Here is a 16,207-nt window from a genome sequence, read left to right as displayed (position 1 = left end):
CTATAGGATGAGTTAATGTTTCATTAGAGAGAGTGAGAGAGAGAATCAGAAATCAAAATCTCTTTGTACTTAGAAGACAAAACTCAGGACCGAAATGGCTAAGAGTTCCAGACCCTTCACTGCTCCCTTGTTACAATTCCAAGTGTTCTTAAGATGCAGCACTATTAACCGAAAAGGAAAAGCCACAAAGTCTTCCTCAGAAGCGCACAAACAAAACGGCACTGCATCTTAAAGCAACACTGTTTAGGTTTCTAATTTAATCGAGGCAGAATTTGGGTAAGTCATCAGGCCACATCAGAAATTCTTTCGGCCACTGGTATTTTAAGGAATGTCAGAGCCCGGCTTCTGTTAGTCTAACACAGAACAAGCATTGTTCACACTGCTCTGTGGGCTGTTCAAAGACGCCTTTTAAATAAGACTGAGCCACGTTTCCCATACTAACAAAGTAGATTACTTAACATCCAGCACATCTTGGGCTTCCAAAGATTCGCCACCACCTCCCTGGCAAATGGCAGGTCTTGTCTTACAGGCTGTTAATCGTGCAGTTTTTAAGCTTATGAATAATACTAATGGTTCTTGGGTTTTATTGCAATATGAATTAATTGGGTGTTTCTTGTACAGCCTGTTGGAAGGGACTGTTTTATTTTAGGCTTCTGAGTTGTTTTGAACTGCCCTTGTTATTGAGCAATTATGAATTGACATTTGGTGATTTGTTTTACACTTTTCTGTGGTTGGATTGTTTCATGTATTGTTTTTATCCATTACTTTGATATTTACTCACTGCCTTATTGTGATTTATATTCTACATAATGAGATACTATAGAGACCGTTTCTGATTTCTCTATACAGTGGTACCTCGGGTTGAGAACTTAATTCGTTCTGGAGGTCTGTTCTTAACCTGAAATTGTTCTTAACCTGAAGCACCACTTTAGCTAATGGGGCCTCCCGCTGCTGTCGCCACGCTGCCGCCGCACGATTTCTGTTCTCATCCTGAAGCAAAGTTCTTAACCTGAGGTAATATTTCTGGGTTAGCAACCTGAAGCGTCTGTAACCTGAAGTGTATGTAACCCGAGGTACCACTGTACTACCTCCACTGTCAAAGGTACTATGCCTCTGAATACCAGTTGCTAGAAACTACAGGAGGGGAGAGTTCTGTTGTGCTCAGGTCTTGCTTTTGGGCTTCCCAAAAGGCATCTTCTTTGGCCACTGTGAGAACACAAATGTTGGGACTGGGTTGACCACAGGCCTGATCCAGCAGGCTCTTCTGCATCTGGTATACCTGCACACTGTCTCGCCATAATGGTACATGCTCTCATTATCTCCTGCTTGGACTACTGCGATGCACTCTACATGGGACTGCCCTTTGAAGGTGTCTTGGAAACTACGACAGCCTCGGTCCTGTATACCTGAATGAGCGTCTCCACCCCCATCATCCAGCCCGGACACTGAAGTCCAGCGCCAAGGGCCTTCTGGCGGTTCCCTTACTGCGAGAAGTGAGGTTACAGGAAACCAGGCAGAGGACCTTCTCGGTAGTGGCACCTGCCTTGTGGAACACCCTCCCATCAAGGCAATAAGCAACTATTTTACTTTTAAAAGACAACCCTGTTTAGGGAAATTTTTAATGTCTGACACTGTATTGTTTTTAATATTCGGTTGGAAGCCGCCCAGATTGGCTGGGGAAACCCAGCCAGATGGGCAGGGTATAAATAAATAAATTATTATTATTATTATTATTATTACTACTACCACAACTAATCCAGAATGCAGCTGCCAGACTGGTGACTGGGAGCAGCCACCGGGACCATATAGAACACCAGTCCTAAAACTTCTACAATGGCTCCCAGTACATTTCCAAGCACAATTCAAAGTGCTGAAGCCCTAAACAGCTTCAGCCCTGTATACCTCCATCGTTCATTCTGGAAACAGATCCAGCTCTGAGGACCTCCTGGCGGTTCCCTCACTGCAAGAAGTGAGGTTACAGGGACCAGAGTTGGATTTAAACTACTGTGGGATGCAAAAGTCCCTGTCAAAGGCCTCGCCTTCTGCCAGGTTTCAACATCCCTCGCAATGCCACAAATCTTTCCACAAATGCCAAACATGCCCCAGTGTTATTCGCAAACTGTTGTCCACTGCATTTTAATTGTGTTTATGAATAAGAAAGAATAATGCAGCTATTACTCAGCAATCTTTCACAAGTCTTAAGAATTTGCTGAAGAAGCGTTCTCTCACACATAGTTCTCAGTATAATTTTTGTTAAGAGTTCATGAGAGTCCTGCTGCACTCAGCCAAATCAACAAAAGAAAACAATTTTTCATCATATTCAGCAGCTGACAAACATTCAGGCTCCCTAGGGCAACACCTCCCAGATAGATGAAGATTTTTCCCTTAATCGCCGCAGAACCTTCAGAACATTCTTAAAGAAAAAACACAATATAACAGTGTTTATATATAAACAACTGGCATGTAGCCACTGTTATCTATATGACATAAAACTACTTACGCGCTAAATACTTTAACCCGCATTGCCTACCAGGCATGCTTACTCATGCATTAGTGTAGCAGTTGTTCCTTTTTCTTTTCAAAGCTGGCATCTTTTTTTGTCATGCAAAACACAGCCTTCAAGATGCAGAATTGTGCTACATGTACAGGAGGTGACCATTTTAGACGCATCCAACTGACGTGTGATTCTCAATGAACAGGTCCTTTTGGATCTGGAAGAAGGTAGGACAGGGGCAGAGAAGAACAAGGCAGGGGGGCCACGTTTATACATGTTGCACCAACGCATGTGGTGGCCGGGAACAGAACCCCCACGCAAAATCGTCGACGACTTTATCCAAAATGTTGTTTAGGCCTCAACAGGCTGCACAAAGAAAACCAACTCCTTAGTTTTCACTGGAAAGATTGTTTTGAGATGGACTGTCTCCTAGCAGTAAAGCTGCTAGTAAGGTCCAGTATGGTTTCAAACTTAGAATAAGAAGAACCTTGTGTTTCAAACCAAAAGTCTGTGACTGTTTTAAGCCAGCGACTGGATGCAGTGGTAGGCTGGGTAAGGGTCAAAATATTGAGACAGAAGGTATCTAAGAGCACAGTGCTGTTCAGGGGCATTGTTTTGCCTATGGGTGCAATACTAGCACACCAGATTTACATATTGCTAACTGCTTTATTGTATATTTATGCATTTAATATGCCTTCTGTAATAGTATGGTGTTCTTGCTCTTTACCGATTCCATTTCCTAACTGTTTTCACACCTAAAACAAAATCACAACACCGAACTGTCAAAACAGTTTTTCCAAGTATAAAAATGCTTAGCAGTAAGAGCTGTTTTCAAACTTAAGAATAAAAGCAGCATACTATTACAGAAAGCACCCAAATGCATTTATATTTTCCTGCAGAACACACATATACACAATAACATATTCAGTAATATTCTCAAGTTTTGGACCTCTTTTCTCTCTTAAAATATACCTTCAACACATAGTCATCCATAAGCCCTATCATTTGTTTATAGACTTCTGACAGGACAGCATTCATCTTGAGCTAAATTCTGCTTGCACACCCTTGTTTCTGCTCCACATGTGCACATTATCTTCCCACACATCTTTTTTTTCCACCCTGGTAGCTACATTCCCCAACCCCCAAAAGCTCCCTTGATCTGCTTCCCACAGCAACACTCTCCAGTGGTGAAAGGCTACAACATCAGCACTGAAGATATTTCAAACACGCAATGAGGATTTCTGGCAAGCTATACTAGGAACCACACCAATTCCTGGACACAGCAGGACTAAAAACACTACAGACCTGCGTCATAGGCCTACTTGGCGCCAGCTTAGTTTCAGAACAGAGAAGAGGTACTACAAAGCGTGTTCTCCTTCATGGAGAGCACGTGTTGCGGTGGGGGCCGCCAGGACACTCCAAAGTTGGGGGCGGGCTAATTGTTCGTTGGCCACTGTTGTGATTGGGCTTCCCTTGTTGTTGGGAAGAAGTTAATGTTGCCATTTGTTGACTGACAGCCAGAAATGCTAAAACTCCTTGCACGAGGCTAGGGCTTCCTCTTTCTGAGCGTGCATTGGATTGCCCATCCCCCCCTCCCCAGAATTAGGGTTGTTCGCTTTGACCTTGCTATGCCTGTCATGGGGTCGTCTGCTCTTGGGGCAGGGGCCTGGTAGGAATTTTGTCCATCTGGCTGATTGGCTGGGGCCATTTGGTTTTTGCCTACTGCATAGCAAATCGTCACTACTTGTAAGTTTGCGGTTAGGCATTGGTTTATGGTTTGGTTGGTTGAGGGGAAGTGGTTGAGTGCCTGCCCTTGGTAGGTTGAGTGCCTGCCCCTCTAATGCTGCTGCTGCAAGGGATTCCGTTAAAGGAATTGGGGGCTAACTATTGCTTGTCCACTCTGTCAAGGGGGCTCGGGCCATAGCAATGAGCTCCTGGTTGCATTTGGGGTGAGGGCAGGTTCCCTACTCCGCGTAACCCCCAAGTGTATTCTCCTATTCTGACTTTCGCATCGCGCGGAATGTCAGTCTGTCCCCCATGGTGGGGGCAGATAGTCGCAACCAATGCCTAAGCAACCACTCACAAATTTGTATTTCAGTAAAGTTGTGGCCAAAATTATGCCAAAAATCTTAAACAAAAAATTCTGTGTGATGTGTGAGTTATTGGGGTGGCCCTGGGGACCTCGACACGCAACTACCAAAATCACTTTCCACCCTCCTTACCACAAGGTCATCTTAGCACCTTCCATGATAAAGAAATAAAAGAAAATTAAACACTGGGTTTCGAAATTGCCCGCTTGGAATTACGTCTACAGATATTTTCAAAGGAAACGTTCACACACTGCAGTTTACCGCCATCTTCTAAATTTCAACTGGCTGCAGTGTATAACATTTTTGCAGGAAAAAGGGAAGTGCTTAAACCTGATTCTGAGCAGCCAACTTAAAATGTATAGTCGTATTCTTTCAGGTTGGACTGGTGTGTTTTTTAAAAAAATTGCACTGTGATGTTCGCTTGCCTCTCTTCAGGCAAATAAATAGTGAAATTTAGGGGGTCTGAAGCACAGAAAAAGCTAGTGCATTCTTTTCGGGGATGAGCAATAAGTGGCTTAAAGCAAAAGTACTTATTATATTTTATGTACCGTATTTTTTGCTCTATAAGACTCACTTTTCCCCTCCTAAAAAGTAAGGGGAAATGTGTGTGCGTCTTATGGAGCGAATGCAGGCTGCATAGCTATCCCAGAAGCTAGAACAGCAAGAGGGATTGCTGCTTTCACTGCGCAGCAATCCCTCTTGCTGTTCTGGCTTCTGGGATTCAGAATATTTTTTTCCTTGTTTTCCTCCTCCAAAAACTAGGTGCGTCTTGTGGTCTGGTGCGTCTTATAGAGCAAAAAATATGGTATATATTTTTATGTATATTATTACCTGCAGCAGAAAGGACTGGTTTACAGAATTTCACTAGATCATTCTTCCTCTCTATTCTCAATATTTGTTACACAAACTTCTGTAGTCTTTGTTATTGTTATCACTACTACATTTTTATCTTGTCCCTTCTTCAATAAAATCCAAAGTAGTATAAAAGGTTCCTGCCTTCCTTTTTTAAGCACACTGCAACCCTGTATGGTAGGCTGAGAGAGAGAGTGAATCACCAAAGGGCTTCTAATGGAGTTCATGACTTACAGAATTTTTGAACCTGGGGGTCTAGGTCCAAGTCTGACACTCTAACCCAGGGTTTCCCCAAACTTGGGTCTCCAGCTGTTTCTGGACTACAATTGCCATCATCCCTGACTACTGGTCCTGCTAGCTAGGGATGATGGGAATTGTAGTTCTCCCAACAAGTTTGGGAAACCCTGCCTCACCACTATGCTACAAGGGCAGCTGACGTCATACACCCCAATATCTTCTGTTTGTATATGTTTTTCAGAGCAGGGTTTCCCTAAAGAAAGATGACTAGTGTCTGCCTCATAGCTGTTCACCTCCCGTCCTAATGGGGACAGGCCAAAGCTCAAGCCATTTTAACACATTTTCCTTTGGACTGGGTTTTTGTAGCCAGGGTTAAGCCAATAGCGTTCCTGCTTAATTATCATTTATAGCCTGTCCCATCTGAAAGGCTCAGGGTGGGTAACATGAGCAAAAGAACAAAACCTGAACCTTAATGAAAGCAGAACGGAATTCCAGTATGGTAAAATCCGTAAGCAAGAACCACGCGATCCTCTGTCCCACCTCCCACTTCTCTTGAGAAATGCCAATCTTCCCAAGCAATTATACTGATCCTATCCTGACTTCTCTTGCAAAACAGATCACATATGTACCTAAGTGTGTTTTTCTGTGCATTTTATTCAGCTTTGAATCGATTTGTAATTATCTATACAATATTGTTTCCATCATAAGGATACAGCTTTTTGCAAAGAACACAAACTTCAGGGAAACAAATGCACACAGATAATAACAGATACAACAACAACAACAACAAAAAAGAATCTGAGGAGCATGTCACTACTAAAAACATTAAGACCAACAACAACAATCATAAATCTTCAAACGCTAGAAGCAGCAAACGAACTAGGGAGGTAACTGTACCTTCAGATGGCAAGGGGGTCAAGAATGAGCTAAAGGAGGAGAAGGTGGTTAGAACACTGACCTTAGCACACTGCCCTTAAAAGTGTTTTATTTTTCGCTACTTAGAGAAACTAGGATGATTTAAGTGCAACACATATTTGTTCCCTATGTTCTCTCCAACTCCAGGAGAGTTGCTGCTTCAGTTAAAAAAGCCTTGTGGCAGGATGAACAAGCTGCTAGGAAACATGAAGTTACTTGGGCTATGTGGGGAGTGTACTTCTGCAACTTAATAGTAAAAAAAATCAAATGCTACAGAAGTCATGTGGCTGCCTCTAAAGCAGCTTCCCCGTATCTCTTTCCTCCCCTTCTCTCCCCAGTAATATCCAAGAAACTAAACCGTGTGATAGGACTTCATCACACCATGAATTTTCCCCATCCCCAGAAACAGAAGCTAATAAAGTGGAATGGAGAAATGAGCAATGCAATGGCATCGCATCATACATTTCAGTTGCTGCTCCTGTCAGCAGTCATATGATCCCTACTGTTTCTCATCCCAGCCTCCAGATGATGTTTACACATGCATATTTCATTCAAAAATCAATTGCTTTCAGCTAGCGTGGGGTTTAACTGCCACATCCATTCTAAGAACATATGAACATCAGTTCATGGAAGAGACTGCCTTCATTGTGTTGTTCATTCATTCATTCATAGGAAATTACTATTACAAACACTGTCCCCTTTGGGGGATTACACAATCTTTCCAGTAACCTCGTTCAGATACGGAGGCGTGGGAACTGCTGTGCTGCAATAAAATGTTTCAGTGGATCGTGTTTACCAGTTAAATTCCAACAGTTAAAAAATAATAATTATGGGAAATAAAGATTAGTGGATACCAAGCTACTACAAACCACGGCTGAACCTCACACCAGAAATACACAACATGTTACTCATTTATGACTTAGCAAGGGAACTTAGCTGAGTCACTTGATCTTGTATACGGATGGGTGTCGTCCCCCCCCCCTATCTACAATATTTCCTATGGTCACTATGGCAGCCCCAAACAAATGAAAACACAACACTGAGTTGAGGACCTCATGGATATGAAAGTTAGCAAATATTTCCTTTTCAACACCACATTTTAGAATATGGAAGGGGGGGGAGACGGAACACATAATGTCACCGAAAGGCTGTAGGTGACCTCAACAATGGTTTTCTCATCTTGTTGAAAGTCTACCTCCCTAACAGCACATCTCAGAAAACACTAATTTAGGGGACTGAATGTACTTCACCTAAAGGACATTCCTAACTCGAGGGTGCTTCAGCTCACATCATTTCCTACTTAGTCCCCACAGCAGACATCCACTGGCAAGGGACAAGAGAGAGTTGCACAGTCCAGAGATGCTAGTATTCTTGTGCACCATTTCCTACGAGTTCAATAGCTGTTTGTATACTATGTCTGAACATATAAAAAAGACTACCTTATACCAAGTCCACCTTATACATGGGTCCATCTAGCTCATTAACCTGACAGGAGTTTTCCAGGGTTTCAGCCAGCAATCCTCCTCAGCCCCAACCTGGGACCTTCTTCACGCAGAACGTATGTTCTACATTGTGTGACAGCCCTTCCCTAAAGCAAAGCTACTGTATTTTTTGCTCTATAAGACTCACTTTTTCCCTCCTAAAAAGTAAGGGGAAATGTGTGTGCGTCTTATGGAGCGAATGCAGGCTGTGCAGCTATCCCAGAAGCCAGAACAGCAAGAGGGATTGCTGCTTTCACTGCGCAGCGATCCCTCTTTGCTGTTCTGGCTTCTGAGATTCAGAATTTTTTCCCCCTTGTTTTCCTCCTCCAAAAACTAGGTGCGTCTTGTGGTCTGGTGCGTCTTATAGAGCGAAAAATACGGTACCTTGGTTTTGCTTCTGTGCACGTGGCCTTTATAAGCAAACTTCTCTGCAACGTCTCTACAACTCTCCCACGTACAGGGAAGAGAGACAATGATGTTTTCTTTGGGATTTTCTTTGGTATTGTTCCTGAAACGCCTTTGACGACATAATCCTATTCACACTTACCTAGAAGGAAGCTTAACTGAGCAAAGTGGGACTTGCTTCTGAGGAAACCTGTATAGTACTAGGATTGCACTCTGGCTGGCAACAGCTCTCCCCAAGTTTTAGACAGGCATCTCACGCAGCCCTACCCAGAGAAGCTGGTAAATGAATTTGAGATCTTCAGCATGCAAAACAAAACCTGGAAGAGTGCTACTCTGTCATATCCTAAATGGAATAACAATCTGTTTGCACTTCCCCCAAAAATTACATGTCTAAGACATTTTATGAGTAAGTGGAGTAGAAATGCACGCATGTTTTAAGTGAAATATATGAACAGGGGCATAACAAAGGTCACTGGGTTTATAGCTGACTTTTCTGTATATTTATTCTATTAAATTTCTATCCTGGCCTTCCTCCCAGGGCAGCAAACATAAACAATAAAACAATAAAAAATACAAACATTAAAAACATTTCAAAACAATTTAGACTGTAGGCAGTCTAAACCATAACCCCAGAGGTATACAGTGGTACCTCGGGTTAAGAACTTAATTCGTTCTGGAGGTCCGTTCTTAACCTGAAACTGTTCTTAACCTGAAGCACCACTGTAGCTAATGGGGCCTCCTGCTGCCGCCGCACCGCCGGAGCACGATTTCTGTTCTCATCCTGAAGCAAAGTTCTTAACCCGAGGTGCTATTTCTGGGTCAGCGGAGTCTGTAACCTGAAGCGTCTATAACCCGAGGTGCCACTGTAAATTTAAGAGTCCTATGAAAAGCCAAAGGATATCCCACCATTCTGAATCAAAGTAAGGGGCACACACAAAGCCGAGGGACTTCAACCTAAATGAAGTTTGCTAGTGCCTTGAAACAAAAAAACACCCCATCAGCCACTTATCTGTACTATTTATATCCTAGTCTTCCCTCCATGGAGCTCAGAGCGGCCTTACATATGGTTCACAGGTGGTCTACCAACCAGGAACCGTTTGGGGCAGATGCCTTTTCACTTTGTTGAGCCACTTCATGTCCCTTCGGAGTGTTCATTACATCCTTTGGCCCTGATCCCAAAACCACAGCACATGCGTTTTGCATTATTGTCTTATTTTTATTTAACAGCCTTTGTTCACATTATTAAAGCAAGCAGCACTTGAGTTCTGATTTGTTCTTCTTCCGTTACAGCTTCCCCACTTGCTGTGCTTCAGCATGGACAACAGACAAGAAGCAGACCCATTCTTCTCTTTCCAACTTCTCTTTCTGGCTCGCAGACACGGAGAGTACTCTCCGCAATACTGTCAGCTAATCCAGACTACTAAGAAATATTTCTTCCACCTAATTAAGCTTTTAAAATAGGCTTGGTGTCCCAACAGATTTCCTGCCTATAACCAAGACATATTAACGTACAATGATACGAAAGAACAGGTTCTGGCCTGTTGCTAAAGTAAATTCCTATCATAATCTACAGGGGAAAATGAAATCTGCACTTTTGTGCTTCCACTATACTTGCACACAAACCTGACACAAAAGACAGATTAGATTATTTTCAGAGCGGCGTACTCTGTTTCACACACCCTCATTTATACCTGCACAAAACGAACAATGAAATGCCTTGGGGAAGAGACTAGAGTGTTACTTAGCCTGGCTACATTGCTCCTGGTTTCTTTGGACAAGGCCAGGACCGTAAGTTTCTCCAACAATATTTTCAGATTGTCTAGCTGCCATGTGCTGAACTACCTGTTCTTTTATTTTGTGTACACAAACGCTAAGTACAGTCAGCACACTTGTTAACTCTTCAGATGCAGCCCCTGAGGAGGAAGTGAAAAGAACTGGAGGCACAGGAACAACATTCACCCTTAATTCCCCTTGGAAGCATGATTGAACCTAACCATTCCAATGGACTGGAGGCAAGTTTCAACTTTTCAGTTTAGTGGCTTTTTCTTTTCAGTATCCAAAAGATAGGGAGAAGACGAAGCGCACTTATTAGGTTATTCTTGCAGTGCCTCCCTTGCACTACTAGATTATGCATTTTTTATTTTGTTTTAAGGTTTTCTTTATTAGAAGCACAGCTGTTCCCTCCACTAACACCCCACATATACTTTCCTGTTCAGAGAGAGATTTCCCTTCAACTCTACATCACATGCTAAAGATGGTTTGCTACGTAGCCAAGGAGATTTTCAAACTCTGTGCAGATTCCTAAGCATTCCCAGGTATTGCCTTTCAAACGCTAGAGCCCAACAATTGCCTTTTATGAAGCTAAGTTGACCTGACCTCCATGGGTGTATTTACTGAATCTGAACAGGGTGCCTTGTAAGGTGTATTATTTTTTCACCAGAACACTCTGTCCACATCCCCTCCCTTTTCCCTCTCCAAGTGTTTCCACATTGTATTTTACTTCTAAGGATGGGTTTCTCCCACACACAAACTTTTAATAAATATAACAGGAAAAATCTCAGCATTTTACACCAGATTGGCTCTCCATTATATCATAGAACGCCTTTCGCAAAAAAAACAACCTCACAAAACTAGGCTGCAATCCTGTGCACACTGATGTGGAAATGTGCACCATGGAACATTAAATGGGTATTCGGGTTTTATGCCTTTTCATTGAGTCCCGATCTGCTTATTCCAAAGTAAATGCCCCACAGCCTGCTCCCAGTCCCAAGCAAGTGTGTATACTATACACTGCTTAAGAGATACACACACAGAGACAGATAGATGGATAGATAGATAACGTGAGTATGAAATACGTGCTTCTTACAGTGCGAGTCTAAGCAAGCATGCTTACTCAGAAGTACTCCAGCGAGTCTTAACTGCAATCCCCAAACAGAACACCCAAACTGTCAGGAAGAATCAGAAACTAAATCCAAAAAGGAAATGCCCTGTTCGACTAAGAGCTGTTCGACAGCCGAACGGGTTTCCCTTGGGACATGGCGGTCTCTCCTTCCTTGGAGATCGGATGACCACCTGTCGGGGATTCTTCGGCTGAGATTCTTGCATTGCAGGGGGCTGGACTAGATGACCATAGGGGGTCCCTTCCAACTCTACATTTCATGGATTCTATGATTACAGCAACTCTACAGACCACGTTCTTCATGTGTTGAGGTCTCTGTTGAGTCAAAACCAGCACCACCCCAAACACAAACGCCTCCACCCACCCCGCTCCACCTCTATTGAAACTCTCGACCTCTTGTCCAGGGCAGAAGAAAAGGAGGCGGAGCGCGCCAGAAAGGCAACTTGTTGCAACTTAGCCAAGTTGCTCGATCAATCCGCAGAGGCTTGCAAGGGCTGGGGGTCGGGGGGGTGGTTTGCGTTGCTTCCGCGCGCCTTGAAGCAGACGGCAAAGGCTGCGGGTGCTGCTTACCCGGAAGGAGGGAGGCGAGCCGGTGCCGCGCACGTCTGGCCGTCCATTCCTCTCCGAGGCGGCTGAGGCTGCAGGCTCCAGGTGGAGGAGCTTGGAAGTCTTTTCCGGCGGCGAGCGAAGGAAAGCGCCCCCGCCGAGGCGCGCAGGCAAAGGCAGCCGCCCGCCCGTCTCACCTGTGGCGGCGGCGGAGGGGCAGAGCGCGCTCAGACGAGGCGGCAAGGGCTGTCGCCCCCCCGCCGACGGAGCGCGCCGTCCCGCCGCCCTGGGAGGCAGCAGCCCCGCATTCTTCGCCTCCTTCCCCGGCTGCGGCTGCTGCCCTCGCGCGCCCAGACGGTCCGCTCTGAACCTCCCTCTCTCTCCTTCCTTCCTTCCTTTCTTCCCTCCTCCTCCTCCTCCTCCTCCTCCTGCTGCTTCCCCTGGGGCTCAGCGGGAGCCCGGCACGGAGCGCCAGAGGGATGGGAGGCTGCCCTTTGAAACCACACCTTGGAAAACTTCGCCAGGGAGTGGGGAACTGGCAGCGAGGAGCCTTCCCGGACGCAAACGCCAGAGGGAAACAGAGCTTCCCTGTTCCTCCGCGCTGCTGCTGGCGGTGGCCGCCGTCTCCTCCTCCTCCTCCTCCCCCCGCTTCGGCAGCCCTCGCCGCGGCTTCCCGCCTTGGCGCACACTGGCCTCGCCACACACGCGCGCGCGCCGCCGTCCCTCCGCGCGTTTTCCCGGGCTCAGCCTCGGCGCTGGAATTCCCCCCTCTTTTCACCCAGCGAACTGCCGGAGCAGCAGCAGCTGTTCCCGTTAACGGGCTGCTCCAAGCTGCCGTCCCCCATTCCGGCCGCTAGGGCGGGAAAGCCAAGCGGACCGAGAGCCCCTTGCAGGTGGGGGAGTGGGAGGGACTGATCCTGCAGCGTCTCGCCCTGCGCTCCTCGTTTCGACCTCTACTGCTCTTTTCCCGCCTCTTCTGCTGGAGGAGAACGCTTCGTGCAGCCTGATGAACCAGCGGTTCTCAAACTTTTTTTTCCTCTGCGCCACACTTTGGGAATAAAGAATTGCTTAATTTGTTATTGATAAGAAATACCCTGAGAAACGAAAAGAAAGAACTCTTGGCAGTGCTTGATTTAGAACGCAGAGCACAACTACTTTATAATGTGATCATGGGACGTGCAGAAAGTATAAAACAATGCAGCTACAATGCATGAATCATTCCCAAAATATAGTAAGTGAGCCACTTATATATGTACCTAAAGAATGTCTAAATTATTATTATTATTATTATTATTATTACCCTGCCCATTTGGCTGGCTTTCCCCAGCCACTCTGGGCGGCTTCCAACCAAATATTGGTTTTGTTAGAAGTGTGAGCTTGCTATTGCCGGGAAATCTCATTTGTTTAGGTCCAGTTTGAGACAGACAAATTCTCATCAACACAAAGAAGCTTTTCTCTTTTCTGATCTTTCATATTTGTTGGGAGTTGAAAATCCCCATTCACATCAATATGAAGTGGAGAATGGTAGAATAGCCGATGCTCCTGAATATCCATATTCTGCAAATAAATAATAATCATTTGATACTATACTACACTGACATGTTTAAATGTTTCTTTGATGGTCCTTGAAACTTCACACTTGCCATCTTTTCCTGCCACACCTTTGAGAACTACTGCTCTAGCCCATAAAAGCCCAGGCGACGTTTAGTTATTATTACATTTATACAGAGTTAGTCTTTTAAAAGAGGCCCCGTGGAACATGTGTACTCTGTATCCATGGGGTCTCTTTTAAAGGACTCGCTCTGTATTATGTTCCACCTTTCCTTAAAATGGGTACATTGCTTTTTCCTCCCCTTGTCCTTACGATCCTCACAACAACCCAGCGAGGAAGCTTAGGCTGAGTCATTCAGTGAGCTTGCTGACTGAGCAGGGATTTGAAGATGTATTGGAGTTGTGGGGAACACAGATGGGGAGACTGCTGTTGTGCTCATGTCACAAGGACTACCTGATTCCTTATGTTCCACCTTGAACACTGAGATCCTTTGATGGGGCACTTCTGTTGGTTCCCCAAGCCCCTGGGGCCATCACCAGAGACAGCTTTTTTTCCATGTGGCAGGCCAAGCCCTGTGGAACTCCCTACTGTAGCGATTCAGTAGGAACCATTCCTTCATTCAGATGCCTCTTGAAGACTTTCTTGTTTGACAGGCCTTTGCGACATGAATTCTCTTTTTAATCCAGTCAGTATCTAACAATGCTTTTAATTACGCTTTTATGGATCTTTGTTGCTTTTGTTTTTATATGTTGCATTCTGCCTTTTTATATTGTGGGCATGCTTTTTAATGAAAGTGTGGGTTACATATTTGCACCTGGCACTGACTCCGAGGGGCCAAGACAGTTTCAGATGCCCCAAATGTATTTTTAGGGGAGTTTGGCTCTGCCCCCTGGCTCCTTGTGACGTCAGGACATCGTGTGACATCAGGGGCCCCCAATCCTCTGGAGAAGCCAGACCCTCTGTACATTTGTAAATAAACTTCCTTCTTGAGGGCTTCTGATAGACATCTGGTTGGCCACTGTGAGAACAGGATACTGGGGAAGATGGGCCTTTTGTGAAATCCTGCAGGGCTTTTCTTATGTTCAGTTGGCATCATATGATTGCTGTTTATCTGACAAATGCAGATAACCAAAACTGGCTCTGTGCTGGACTTGTTTTTGGTCTCCTTAAAGCTGGCAAGAAGATCATAAATGTGACTGCTTGTCTACCTATTACATAACTGTCCTTTCAAGAGATCTTAACAGTACCTAATCTCACATCAAAAGCACAGCACATTACATATATGGATAAGTAAGCCTTTGTTCTCGTTACGTTTACAGTGCGTACCACATTATGCAAGTTGCATAATAAAAGGAAATGGGCAAACAATGGTTTTTATATCTTTTGTTGATTTTTCAGCCTGCTCCTTCGGTAAAACACACAAACGCATTGGAATCTACCGCTGTGCAGAATAGCTTAAAGTAACGATGGCATAAGAAAAATCCATGGGTCATGCTTCCCCTTATGAAATGAATGTGTTTTCTCTGGAATTTTCAGATTATTCAAAGGCTGTTTTTTTTTTTGGCATGGATGCTCCATTTTGCTCCTTGCTTGCTTACCAGGTATCTACATCCTGATCACATGTTGTTTCTGAAAACACCCTGCTAAGCTGTCCTAGTTCCCAGCCCAAGACAAAAACTGCTAGAGAATCGGCTGGATTTCCATTGGTGCTCTGTTGCCTGAGCTCCTAAAAAGAAAACAGTCTCTGTTAAGTCCATGTAAGGTGAACAGTCCTGGACCTGATCGGTGGCTATATTGATGAACACTGGCTTTATTGAAATCAAAAGGAGTGGAATTATACTACCTGTGCCTGTTTGGGCTCCTCTTTCTCAGGGCAAAATAAAGACAGAGGAGGGACCAATGGGAAATTTCCATTACTGTGAGTGAACTTGCGCTGCTCTCTAAGCTACAGTTCCCTGAAGCATGGGACACATTGGCATTATTCCTTTATCACATGTTAATGGAGCAGTGCCCATATTCCCAGCTGTGAGGAAATGCAAAACACACATCAGCCACAGCTGCAACCAGGAGAGTACAACTGTGTCAGCTATAAGCAAGTGAAAAGTCTTTTGTGTGCTTGTTTTCCCAAGCCCCATCCACTTGCACTTTCGGACTGCAGGCACAGATCATTTCTATTAAATCAACTTTTATTCCACTAATATTCTATTAATTCAACTTCTGTAAAATGGTTTTGTGCTTTTTCATGTTGTTTGTGGGGGTGCATATGACCAATTCTTTAATGCAGGGTAGCAAGAAAAAAAATAGTGAATCCTAAACCGAGTGCCCATTCAAGTCATTTAAAATTTTATGTTCAATAGGCATAGGGCATCTGGTTTTTTTGGGTTTTTTTAATACCTTGAGCATCACCGGGGGAAATGTTTATAGGCTGCTGACAATGAACAGTTGAATTGTCACACCCTTTGTGCTGCTGTGGCAGATTTCAAGTGCAGAGTGAAAGTAATTTCCCATGAAATTACTCCTGAAATCCTTTGCATTTGTCTTTCTGTGTGTGCAGTGTGCATGTGTACACATACTTGTGCCTGTTAGAAAACGTTCAGTTATTTTCAGCTCTAAATAGGTCCTCTTTAGCCTGTCACTTGATTCTACGAAATTGCTTCTTCTGATAATACATCACTTTCTTCGATGCCTGTATTGCCTCCTCAGTGTTTGTTTTGATCTCAGGATTACATTGCCCAC

At 44.4% G+C, this 16,207-nt stretch overlaps 1 protein-coding gene across 6 annotated transcripts in view; it reads right to left on the bottom strand.

Moving 5' to 3' along the window:
• Positions 1 to 12,895, bottom strand: part of COBLL1 (cordon-bleu WH2 repeat protein like 1) — an 83,886-nt gene extending 70,991 nt beyond the window's left edge. For 2 of the 6 annotated variants that reach the window (XM_083405963.1, XM_083405970.1), the window contains exon 1: positions 11,944 to 12,895. In XM_083405963.1, the coding sequence (XP_083262089.1) occupies positions 11,944 to 11,990 (47 nt within the window). In that variant the 5' untranslated portion in view covers positions 11,991 to 12,895. Of the gene's footprint in view, positions 1 to 1,902; positions 2,115 to 2,500; positions 2,539 to 11,943 lie in introns of those variants that run through there. The other 4 variants (XM_083405961.1, XM_083405964.1, XM_083405969.1 and 1 more) reach the window with 3 other exon arrangements.
• Positions 12,896 to 16,207: the final 3,312 nt, after the last annotated feature.

Source organism: Podarcis tiliguerta, assembly GCF_965153285.1.
Source record: "Podarcis tiliguerta genome assembly, chromosome: 1".
In the NCBI taxonomy this organism is placed as follows: Eukaryota; Metazoa; Chordata; class Lepidosauria; order Squamata; family Lacertidae; genus Podarcis; species Podarcis tiliguerta.
The sequence above is the reverse complement of the archived record's forward strand: the minus strand, read 5'-3'. Positions and strand labels throughout refer to the sequence as shown.